General features: G+C 47.0%; 2 protein-coding genes across 2 annotated transcripts in view; both read right to left on the reverse strand.

Moving 5' to 3' along the window:
* The window catches only part of psip1b (PC4 and SFRS1 interacting protein 1b), an 8,294-nt gene extending 2,009 nt beyond the window's left edge, over positions 1-6,285 (reverse strand). Inside the window, exons 1-12 of the mRNA XM_008292678.1 lie at positions 6,149-6,285; positions 5,230-5,348; positions 4,839-4,903; positions 4,623-4,758; positions 4,082-4,510; positions 3,817-4,005; positions 2,441-2,743; positions 2,228-2,410; positions 2,135-2,170; positions 1,936-2,042; positions 581-1,859; positions 404-505 (exon numbers count right to left, since the gene is read on the reverse strand). Coding sequence (XP_008290900.1) covers positions 404-505; positions 581-1,859; positions 1,936-2,042; positions 2,135-2,170; positions 2,228-2,410; positions 2,441-2,743; positions 3,817-4,005; positions 4,082-4,510; positions 4,623-4,758; positions 4,839-4,903; positions 5,230-5,313 — 2,913 coding nt within the window. The 5' untranslated portion in view covers positions 5,314-5,348; positions 6,149-6,285. The remainder of the gene's footprint in view (positions 1-403; positions 506-580; positions 1,860-1,935; positions 2,043-2,134; positions 2,171-2,227; positions 2,411-2,440; positions 2,744-3,816; positions 4,006-4,081; positions 4,511-4,622; positions 4,759-4,838; positions 4,904-5,229; positions 5,349-6,148) is intronic.
* A 179-nt stretch (positions 6,286-6,464) lies between these two features.
* On the reverse strand, positions 6,465-10,520 carry wdr55 (WD repeat domain 55). The gene is made up of 4 exons (XM_008292662.1): positions 9,984-10,520; positions 8,963-9,069; positions 8,501-8,770; positions 6,465-7,843 (listed from the first exon to the last, which is right to left on the reverse strand). The coding sequence occupies exons 1-4, from the start codon at positions 10,518-10,520 to the stop codon at positions 7,504-7,506; spliced, it is 1,254 nt and encodes a 417-aa protein (XP_008290884.1). The 3' UTR covers positions 6,465-7,503.
* Between the last annotated feature and the right edge of the window lie 658 nt (positions 10,521-11,178).

Consider the following 11,178-nt stretch of genomic DNA (forward strand, 5'->3'; position numbering starts at 1 on the left):
TTTTATTTAATGACTTAACATTTTAATTATATTTACATAAAATATCAGTCTGAATAATACATTTACAAAACAATACCACAGTTTATTTTTGTTAATTATGTACAATAATAATAATAATTAGAAAACATTTCTTGTCATTATAAATGATACGTTTACAAACATTAACTCTAATTTAAAACATTGTTTTTTAAAGTTTCATGTAGATTCTTACTGCAGTTATTTAAAGTATTTATTAACATTTATAAAACCCGATGATGAGATAGTTTGTTACGTTGCTTCCTATTGGTCCAGACCCTACAGCCGGACCAGTCCCTATGCTTAGAATGGACCTGCTGCTTTTATCGTGACTTTGTGGTCGCTGTGACCCGCTGACACCTGGAGGCGGGTTCTATGAGAGTCGGACCTTTCGGAGCGTAGCCACCAGCTCGCTGTGCCTCTGCACGTGCTGCGACGTCACGTACACCATGCTGAGCTGGTCCAGCGCCGCCAGACACTTGGACACGTCCTGCAGAGCAGCAGAGGAAACGAGTCAGCGCCGAGTTCCAGCTGCGCCTCACACACTCGGGCGGCTCTTTCTTACCGGGTTGTCGGACTTGAGAGCGATCCGGATGTCCCCGTGGATTCTGTGCAGCGTCGAGTCGGTCAGCGACGCCGACGCCGCCGCGCTCTTCTTGTCTGCTTCTTCTTCGGTGGTGGATTCAAACGAGGACTCGGCTCTGCTGCTCCCGTCGCCGCTCTTCTTCTGAGGTTTCGTCTGGTCGCTGTGCGTCTTCTTCGTGTGATCTGTCGCCGTTTTGTCGTCCTTCCTCCCCTCTGCGCTCTTCTTCTGTGGTTTTGTCTCTTCAGCGGCCGTCGTCTTCTCCTTATCTGCTGCTGCTTTGTCGTCTTTCTTCTCCTCCACGTTCTTCTTCTGTGGTTTTGTCTCTTCGTTCTTCATTTGACCTGTTGTCACCGTTCTGTCGTCTTTATTCTCCTTCACGTTCTTCTTCTTTTGCGGTTCCACGTCGCTCTCTTTCTTCTTCTTCTGTTCTCTCGTCATCATTTTCTTCTTCTTCTCTTCTTTCGGTTCTTCTTCTCCTCTTTCCGTCCCATTTGCTCCGCTCTTCTCCTCCTCCTCCGTGATGCTCTTCTTGTCTTTTCCCTCCTCGGCCGTCGCTCTCGTTCTTTCAGATTTCCTCTCGGCCTCTGAGACTCTTCTCCCGTCTGTAGACTTCTTCTTCTCCTCCTCCGAGCTCTTCTTCTTCTTCTCCTCCACTTTTTTCTCGTCTTTCTTCTTCTCCACTTCCGTTGCAGTCTTGTCTTTTCTATCCTCTGTCGTCGCTCTCGTTCTTTCAGATTTCCTCTCGGCCTCTGAGCTTTGTTTTGTCTTCACGTCTTCAGATTTCTTCTTCTCTTCGGTGCTGCCTCTCAAGCTCCTCTTTGTCTCCTCCACCTTCTTCTCTTCTGTCTTCTTCTCCTCCTCCTTTTTCTTCTCCTCCACCTTCTTCTTCTTCTCTTCCATCTTTTTGTCTTCTTTCTTCTTCTCCTCCCCCTCCCTTTTCTCCTTATCCTCCATCTTCTTCTTCTTCTCCTCCTCTGTTGCAGCCGTTGTCGTTGCTCCTCCCATCATCACCTGGATCTTCGTTCCTTGGCCGGCCGTTGCCTTCACGATCTTCCCGATTATTTTCCTCTCGTCTTTCTTTTCTTCGTTCTTTTTCTTGTCTTCTCCTCTCGCCTCCTTGTCCTTCCCCTCCTCTGCCGTGTGACTTGCCTTCTCTTCGGCCTCCTCCTCCTGCTCCTTCTTCTTCTCTGGTGTTTTCTGGCTGATGGAGGTTCCCGTCTTCCTGCTCGTCTTCTTCTTCGCTGCGTCTCCGACTCTCCTGCGAATACAAACAGACACGTTAGCTCCTCGTCTGGAGCTCCTGCTGCTGAATGGACCGTGTGGTTTGATCTTACGAGACGCTCTTCATCGCCTCCCTCCTCTTCGCTCCTCTGTCGGCCTTCAGCAGACCTCTCAGAGACCTCAGCAGACTCTCCCTCTTCGCCGCCAGGTGGCGCTGTCGCTGCAAGTTGACACAGTGACAGTGAACTTGTGGTTTCATCTCCAAAACGTATCTGATGTCTGAACTAAACTGAGTAAAACCAGCAGCTTCACCTCTCTGTCCACAGACTCGCCTCCTCTCTCCTTTGCCTCCTCGTCTCCTCCGTCCTTCTTCTCCCTCTTCCTCTTCCTGTTCCTCTTCCTTGCCTCCACACCTCCGTCCTGTCCTGGCTTCTCCTCTTCCTCCCTCTTCCTCTTGGTTCTCTGGCTCTCTTCTCTCCTCGCGTCCTTCTTTCCGTCCTTGTCGTCTCTCGGTTTCTTCGGCTCCTCCCTTTCTCTCTTCCTCCATTCCCTCCTCCTCTTTTCCTTCTTCCCTTCGCCGCCGTCTCGTCTCGGTTTCTCCTCCTCCTTCTCTGCTCCGTCTCTCTTCTCCTCCACCTTCTCTTCTATCTGTCTTCGTGACGCTCGTCTCTTGGAGGTCGTCTTCTCCTCCCTCCGTCCTTCGTCTTTAGCTTCCTCCTCCTGGACTCCATCCTCCTCCTCCTCTTTCCTCCACCTCTTCCTGTTTGAAGTCCGTCTCGTCTCCTCCTTCTTTCCTTCGCTGGTGTCCTCGCTTCTTTTCTTGTTGCCTCTCTTCCTCTTCCGTCCTCGGTCCTCCTCGTTCTTCTTCTTCTCTCCTGCAGGTGTTTCAGCAGCTGTTTTCTGCTCAGCTTCAGCGTCCACCTGGTGAGAAGCAGGAAACTACATCATGTGTCACCGTTTTAAATCTAAAGAAGAAACTCAACACAAACCAAGATTCAAAAGACTTTATCCTCATGACAGTGCAGATGAGCACCCACAAATAAGACGACTCAGAGGACAGAGAAGCTAACGTAGCGAGCTAACAACCGGCTCACAACTAGCATTCCCCCACTGCTAGTGACTAGCTTAGCTGTTTACCAAGCAGTAGCCAAAGAATGCTAGTTACTGTCAACAGGACACAAATGACCAGCCACAGGATGCTAAAGATTAGCCCAGGGATGCTAGTTGCTAACCTTGGGATACTAGTGACTAGCTAAGGGACACAAGTTGCTCACAGAGGGATGATACTGACATGTCAAAAGACTGCTAGCCAAGGAAATCTAGCTGCTACCCGAGGGATGTTAATGACTAGCATGGGTTAGTTAGCAGCTAGCATTGGCATACTAGTGACTAGCCTAAGGACTCTAGTTGTGTCTCGTCTAATGTGAGTCTAGGGATGCTAGTTATTAGTCTTGGGACGCTAGTTGCCAACCTTTGGGTAGTAGTGACTAGCTAATGGGCACTAGTTGCTAGCCGGGGGATACTAGTTGTGTCTCACGTAGTTTTAATCTAGGGACGCTGGTGATTAGCCTCTGGATGCTAGTTGCTAGCATAAAGACGCTGTGACTTGTCTTTGAATGCTAATTGCTAGGCTAGAGATGCCAGTGACTACAGTAGGGATGCTACTGACCAGCTCAGAGATGCCAGTTGCTACCTTTGGAATACGTGTGCATCACGTGGGGATGCAACTGTTCTGCTGTTGCTAATTTTATGTAAACCTTCATCTTCTGAAGCTCACACGCTGCTAACAAGCTGGTTTGTCTGAGCACAGCTGAGATGGTTTGTTGTTGGTTTGTGGGTCAAAGTTTCATAAAACTCACCACAGCGTGTCCGAGTGAAGACACTGAGTCTGCTGAAATGACCTGCGGCCGAGTCTTTGTGTTTGCGATGTGAAGCTGAATCAGGAGAGAGTTTTGTTCTGGATGCTCGAGTGTTTACACGTCGGCTGAGTTTACCTTCGACTCTGCTGCTCTGCTTCTGGTCGTCTCTGCAGAGCTGGACGCTGCTGCTGATGTTTCAGCCTGTTTGGAGTTTGGTTCCTCTGCTGAAGATCTGCGAGTGCTCCGAGTTTCCTTCTTGGCTGTAACTTGACTTGTTTCAGCAGCAGGTTTACTGTCGCACACTGAGGCGTCGCTCGCTGGTATCTGAGGAGACAGAACATTGTGTATTCCATGCAGCTAATGCGACTCGTCTTCTACACTCCAACATTTTGGTTCTTACCTCTTTTCTATCCTCAGCAGAACCTGCACTCGCTCCTGCAGATCCTCTGCTCGCTGCTCTTCTGCTTCTTGCCGTCGCAGCAGCTTCTGTAACATCTGTAGAAGTTTGTTTGGACTCTGCAGCTCTGTCTGGAGCTAATCTAGACGAAGCCCTGGTAGCAGCTTTCACAGATGGTTCTGTTTCAGCAGCAGCTTTGCTCGGAGTGCTTCTTCTGGCGGCCGGTTTACTGCTGGACTCGGGTTGACTGGGAGTCGAGGAGCTTCTCAGTTTGTCATGTGGAGTTTTAGCAGGTGTAGTCTTCGAGGCAGGTGTTGCTTTAGTGGCAGAGGCTGGCTTAGCGGGTGCAGCTTTGGGCCCAGAAGTCAGTTTAGTTTTGTTTGCAGAAGCCTGTTTAGTGGGTGTAGTCTGAGTGTTGGTCTTTCCTGGTACCTGAGCAGAAAAAGTCCATTATGACATCATCAAACACGTAACTGACTCGTCTGTGCTTCAGCTGATTCAGGTGAGCTTTAAACCTGCACCACCGCTGGAAAGAGCTGCTCACTTTGAGCTTACTGCCGACTCCAGGAGTGTTCTGGATCTCCCACATCCCCTCGGCGAAGCCTTTGATGCGGACGCCGCTGCCGTACTTCATCTTGTTTCCCATGTAGGGGACGACGTTGGCGGGCGGGAGGCTGCCTCTGAGGAGCACAGGTCCATCACAGTTCAGTAAACGCTGCCGAGGAAACGGAGCGACCGACCGGCGGCCGAGTCTACTTACATCTGATGGGTCCCGAAGAAGAAGACCGGGACTCGCTTCCTGTAGCCGCTGTTTGACTTACAGATCTGCAATCACACGTAGATGTTAGAGCGTCCAGGAGGCAGGAAAGTTCATTCAGAAACTAACTGTGTATAAAGTCTAAACAACACAAGGCTGAGCTTATCGTCTTAACAGTGCAGATGAATGTACAGCAGCTAATGTGGCTAGCTAACATCAGGCTAACAACTAGCTTTCCCCTCATGAATGCTTGTGACTGCCTGAGTTTTAGGGTTTACTCATAAGTAGCCAGGTAACGCGAGCTACTATCAGTGGGATTCAAATGACCAGCCACGCTGTTCTCGTAGCAGAGCAGCAGCAGGGAGGTGTTCAGCTTGTGTGTCTGTGTGCGTACCCTGGCGGGCCAGTGAGGGAAGCCCTTCATCTTGGCAAACACCAGGTCTCCGGCTTTAAACTGGTCGCCGTTTTTTCCCGGCATCCTGCTGCCTCAGAGCCGGACCACACAGCAGGAATCTGGAAGGACAGTTAGACTTTAACACTCTGAAGCTCTGATGCTTTGGGTTGTTGAGAGAGAGAGAGAGAGAGAGAGAGAGATTTGACCAAGAAGGCAGCAGAGAAATACACAACAACAACAACAAACAAAAAACCAAACAAGGACAACACCTCAGCAGCTGAATGTGTCGCTGAGATGAATCAAAGAGACTGGAGCTGTGCTGCTTTCATGAGTTTAGGTGAACGTAAACTCAATAAAAACAGAACGCAGCCATGTTGGTTTGGATTTACAAGATGAAGCACATCCAGTAGAAACAGCTGTAGTCAAGTGATGGTGTTTCCATGACGACACATTCAGTAAAACGACAACATTCAGCCCGAGCACGAGCTTTTTTGTTTAGTTACTGATCAGTATTAATACCCAAGTACTGCCTGTGCCTCTGACAGTTAAACCCGTCAGAAGGTTTGGTATTAATCCTGACTTTTGTCTTTAAATCAACCTGAATGCGGTTCATCTCTACCCGTTACTGACGTCTGCTCTCGAGTTGACTTTATCTGGAATAAACCGTTGAATTTAAAACTAAAAACGGCCGCGTTACTTTCATTTCTTCCCCCTGAAACGTCCCTGAAGCGCAGCGCCGTGTGTCCACAGTTAAATCCTCCCCACGAGCTCCGCGGTTTCGTTTTCAGCAGCGTGCTATTGTTTACAAATACAGGCTGCTAGCGGCTCAAGCTAACACATGCTAGCTAGCCGCGGCGGCTCTGGCGGGGTTATCATCCGCGCGCCCGATTCCAGAACCGTGACTTTAACGTAAACTCACCGGCAAGCTTACGGTCGGTCCCCTGGAAACGTGGACTACCTCCTCGGTGCTTCCTCCGCTCAGCTGGAGGCTTCTGGTTACTAAGCTACGCTCTCCTCCTCCGCCATGTTGGCCGCCGCGTCACGTGACCGTCCACGCTTTCCCGCCTACCGTTGGACTGTACCAGCCGGAGGGGGGAGTCCGGACTGTACCATCGCCCGAAAAAGGCGACGTGTGGTCGACTGGCTTTATTTCAACACGCTCATAAAGTATATTTGACATTTCACAGCGTGACTCTGGATCTTAATGAAGCATTTAAGGCGATATTTTCCAAATATTAATGCAGCTTTCGATATTTATTGGATATCTTGCTGTCACAACTGTAAAAATACAGTTAAAAGGACATTTCTTATATAAAAAAAAAATCATATATAACACAAAAACTTTCAAGATCATTTCAAATCTATTAAAGTTATTCATACTCAGTGAAAATGAATGAATGTATTTTTTTTAAATGTACTTAATTTAAAAAAAGTGTACATAGATTAAACAAAAAAATTAAATTCATAAAAAAGCAAGATAGATAACAGAATGGGATCAGTGGCTGTCAATTTTTATTTTATTTAATGCTTTTTTTAAATAAAGTTTTATAGCAAGGTTTTAAAATATGACAATGAGGTGTGTACGGGCTAAAGAAATGTGAAACTAACATTTTTATGGCTCTATTTTTTCCTCTTTTACATTTAAAGGACCAAAAAACCAAAGCAGTGTGTTTGAAATCTGGAAGCAGGTCGATGGCAACCTGAATGAAAGCTCGTTTAGCATAAATACGAATGGCGACCTAACGTAACAACGGTTATGTGAACTAAAGACGTGACGGATGCTTTGCGTGACGATGAAAATGCATTAAAATAAACATGTGGTTTTCTGTGGAACGTGTATTCTGAATTCATTTAAACCAGCAGAACACACTGAAAAACTAAACTCTTTTAATGAGTGGAATTGTTTCACAACAAACAGCAAATTCACAGAGGACATAGTGGACATCCTGCAGCTGGCTCACAGGTTGTAAACGCCCCCACAGCGTCTGTACTTCTGCCCCGTAGCGTTGATCACCACGTGGCAGAAGTCCACCTTCGTCCGGACCTCCACGGACACGACCAGCGCTTCAGTTCAGGATCAGTGAGGATTACTGAATACTTCTCCTCACCGTGGACTCCAGAGGGACCAGCGGTTGGTTTCCGGTCTTTGGGTTTGGCAGCACCAGCATCGCCCCTCGTTGTTCAGACAACTGGATGCGCTTCAGACCAAGTCTTCGACCAAACAGCAGCAGCGTCGCTTTGCTTCTTCAGGTCTGATGTCCCAGTAAGCAGAGTTTAATCGCTGTCGCTGTCCTCCTCCTCGTCGTCCTCCTCCTCCTCCTCCTTGTCTTCCTCCTCCTTCTTCTCGGCGTCCTCCACCAGTCCAGCGAAGAAGTCGTCGTCTCCGAGCGCCTTCTTGGTGAGCGACTTCATGCGGCCGTCCTTCTTCTTCCTCTTGCGGTACTCCTGGACCTTGGTGCCGGGCAAATTGGAAATGTCCCAGAACTTGACGAGCTGGTCGTGGCCACAGCTGACCAGGAAGCGCGAGTCTCTGGACTTGGCGAGCTCCTCGATGGGTTCGCCGACGTGCTGCCCGATGCAGCCGATGACCCGGTTGGGCAGCAGGTTGATGGCGCTGAGAGAGGACAGAAGACGTGAGTGGGTTTGGACCGAACACGACGACGCTTTAGAGTCACAGTTCAACAAGAAACACGTCTGAATAAATAAAACCTTCTGAGGGCTTTCTGACCTGTCAGAATAAAAGCACGAACATTTAGTTATTAATTATGATCATTTTATATTTAAAGAAAAGTCTACGTCCATGTTTGATTTATGTTACACATCACCAATTGTTTTTTATTTAATCAAAAGTTTTATTTCGTCGTTTATTTATATATAATAAATATAAATGTATTTATTTAAAGTGGATGTTTCACAAAACTTTCATTTTGAAAAATTATTCTGAGCAGAATTTTATTTATCAACTGATTTGTTTGTTCTTTTATTTAGAAAGCATATTTTACTAATAAATATTTACATTTCACTTCCATTAAATATTATTTTTTATGAAAGAAGTTTTAAATGAAATCTGACATGTTTGTATTTAAAATGCACTTTTTTTTTAAACTTTAATTTTTTAATTTTACCAGTTATCTTCTGTTTATTCATGTTACATTATATATTACTATTTTTATACTATTATTTATTATTTATTACTATTGCGTTCCCAAAAACCCCTTTAATCATCCGGTGAACACATTTCTCGGTGTGACCTGGAGGAGGGTCGACTGACCGGATGTGTCCGTCCATGGAGGCGGTGCACATGATGCTGTCGCTGACGGGGACGATGCAGTCGATCGACTCGGCCTTGACGGCGAACCGGTCGCTGGTGGCGCCGAAGCCGTTCCAGTTGAAGATGTAGATGGTTCCCTCGCTGGAGCCGCAGACCACCTTCTTCCCCCGTTTCATGATGGCCAGCGAGGTCAGGTCGCCGCTCTGGTACTCCGACAGCAGCTCGAAACGCCGCCGCTTGATGTTGAAGACGCCCATCGTGCCGTCGCCGCTGCAGCAGTTAGATGAAACCAGGTTATCATGGTTACCCAGCGTAACAAAAGCAAAGCATCAAATTTAAAAATGTCGTTAACTCATGAGCGTCTAACAGTCCTGTTTTTTCACATTTGTCAACTTTTCAGGAATATACGTGTGTTTAACGTCATGAGGAAGAACTGTCAGCATCAAAACAGCTCATCATTACCTGGCTGTGAGGAGGATCCTCTTGGCCTGGTCCACAGCAATGTCGCTGATGTAGTCCTCGTGGTGCTTTAGGTCCATAATGGACGTCCCCTTCCTCATGTCCCAAACCTCCACAGAGACAAACATGGAGGTCAGGTCATCAAACACTGGCTGAGACTGGAACAGACCAGTTCAGACCATCACAACACCAGTTTGGAAGATCAGAATATCAACTGAAGCCACTGAGAGACCATCTCAGGACAAAACTCCATCAGCCAGGAAGAGGAAACCACGGAAACCATTAAAACTTTGCATCAGACCAGCCGAGATCATCTGAGGCCCAGATTCAACCATCAAAAGACCATTTTGGACATTAAGAACCCATCTGAAACCTTCTCTTAAACCACTTAAAGACCGTTTTTTGTTCTCACTTGGATGATTAAAAGCTCATTTTAGACCACTGACTAACATTAATAACACTGTGTATGGAATCCCAAACCACCAAAACCCAACATTAAACCATTTGATGACCAATTTTAACTGTCAAGAGTTAATTTAGGACATTAAGACACCATCTTAAGGGAACAACTTAAAGCATGTTGAACAATTCTTGGTCCTTTATCCAACTTATGTCACCAAAGTCTTTAAAAACCAGTTCAGAGCCTCAACAGACCGTCTTTGACATTAGAAACCATTTCACACCAACAGTTTACACGCATCTGGGTCATTAAAGCATCTCAGATTTCCAGAGTTTTGTCTTAAACCCCTTAAAGAGCAGCTTGGACCATTTTGGACCATTAAAAGCTCATTGTAGACAACTGATGAACCACAGTTTATGAAAACAGCAGCATGGACCAAGTGTGCCACTGTCCTCCATAGACCAGAAGAACCAGATTAAACCATTAAAGGAGCACCGTGGCCCATTAAAAGTCCAGATCAGACCAGTGCAGGACCAGTGTGGATGGAGCTGGAGCATGTTGGAGTTGTTTAATCAGGACACTTCCGGTCCAGCTGTTCGTCCACACTGGACACCGGTTTGATACCTTCAGGGTTCCTCCGTCGTCTCCGGTCGCCAAGATGTTTTCGTCCACCAGCAGCAGGCTGTTGATCGGGGCTCCGTGGGCTCCCCGGATCCGTGTGACCAGCCGCCCCTGCTCCACGTCCAGCAGGTGGACCGCCTTGTCCCGGGACACGCTGAACAGCTTCAGGCCGTCCTCGGAGAAGCGCAGCTGGCGGCAGGACTTCAGGTGGTGTCCGGACGACCACAGCTCCCGGTTCTCTCCCTCCGTGCACGAGTAGGAGAAGGCGTACACGTCCCCGTCCACGTCCCCGCACACCAGCACGTCCCGGCTCGGGTGCAGCGCCACCGTGTTGGCCGCCGCCTCCAGCCGGATGTCCTCCGGCGTGTCCCGAACCTTCGGCCCGGGCGGCTCCCCTCCGTCCTCGTCCTCATCCTCGTCTGAATTCGGGTCTGGTTCCGGAGCTGCCGGTTCTGAGTCCGTGGAGGTTTCTGGAGCTTCCGTTTTGTCCTTTTCTGTCTCTGTGGATGAGACTTCAACGTGTTCTGTGGGCGCCGCCATGTTGTTTTCTTTCTCTCTTCTTCTACGCTGAAATACGGCAGCAACCCGGCAGAAGACAGGCCGCACCGCCCTCCACTGGACGATAAAATAATAATATTAAAAACGATTCTGCCAAAGTACAAATACTTTAATATAAATATACTCTGCCACAAAAAATCTTAAGAATCCTTCTTAATAATCATAATCAAAAGTAATTAAGGCATGAAAACATATATTTTTAAACCATATTCTGCAAATACCCTGGAAGTTTTAGAATATATTATCTGAATTTATTAGATTTTTACCCTGAATCATCAAATTTTCAGCAGTGTTTTACTTTTAGAACTGCTCCAGGTGGATTTATTTACATCCAATTAACCTAGCTAAGTAAAATGACCACAGACAGACTGAAAATGGCCACAAAGTGACACAAAGTACGAATAAAGTGACCATGAAGTGACACAAATGAGCCCAAGCTGATGAGAGTTACATCATTAAGACACACTAACTACAACCAAGTGACACAAATGATCACAATTACATACAGAGTGAAGACAAAAGGTTCCAAAAGGCCACAAACGGTCTTTAAATAACAACAAAGTAAATGTAAAATTACCAAGAGTTTCCAAAATAGCCAAAAATAGATTAATATAGTAGAATATTTTTTATTACACGACAC

The sequence above is a fragment of the Stegastes partitus genome, unplaced genomic scaffold (assembly GCF_000690725.1).
Source record: "Stegastes partitus isolate 25-593 unplaced genomic scaffold, Stegastes_partitus-1.0.2 Scaffold823, whole genome shotgun sequence".
NCBI lineage: Eukaryota > Metazoa > Chordata > Actinopteri > Pomacentridae > Stegastes > Stegastes partitus.

Coding starts and splice junctions, on each gene's coding strand:
- wdr55 (XM_008292662.1), bottom strand. CDS start 10,520: ATGGCGGCGCCCACAGAACACGTTGAAGTCTCATCCACAGAGACAGAA. Junction 9,070..9,983: donor ACGACGGAGGAACCCTGAAG/GTATCAAACCGG, acceptor GTCTCTGTGGAG/GTTTGGGACATGAGGAAGGG. Junction 7,844..8,500: donor TCCATGGACGGACACATCCG/GTCAGTCGACCC, acceptor GTCCTCTCTCAG/CGCCATCAACCTGCTGCCCA.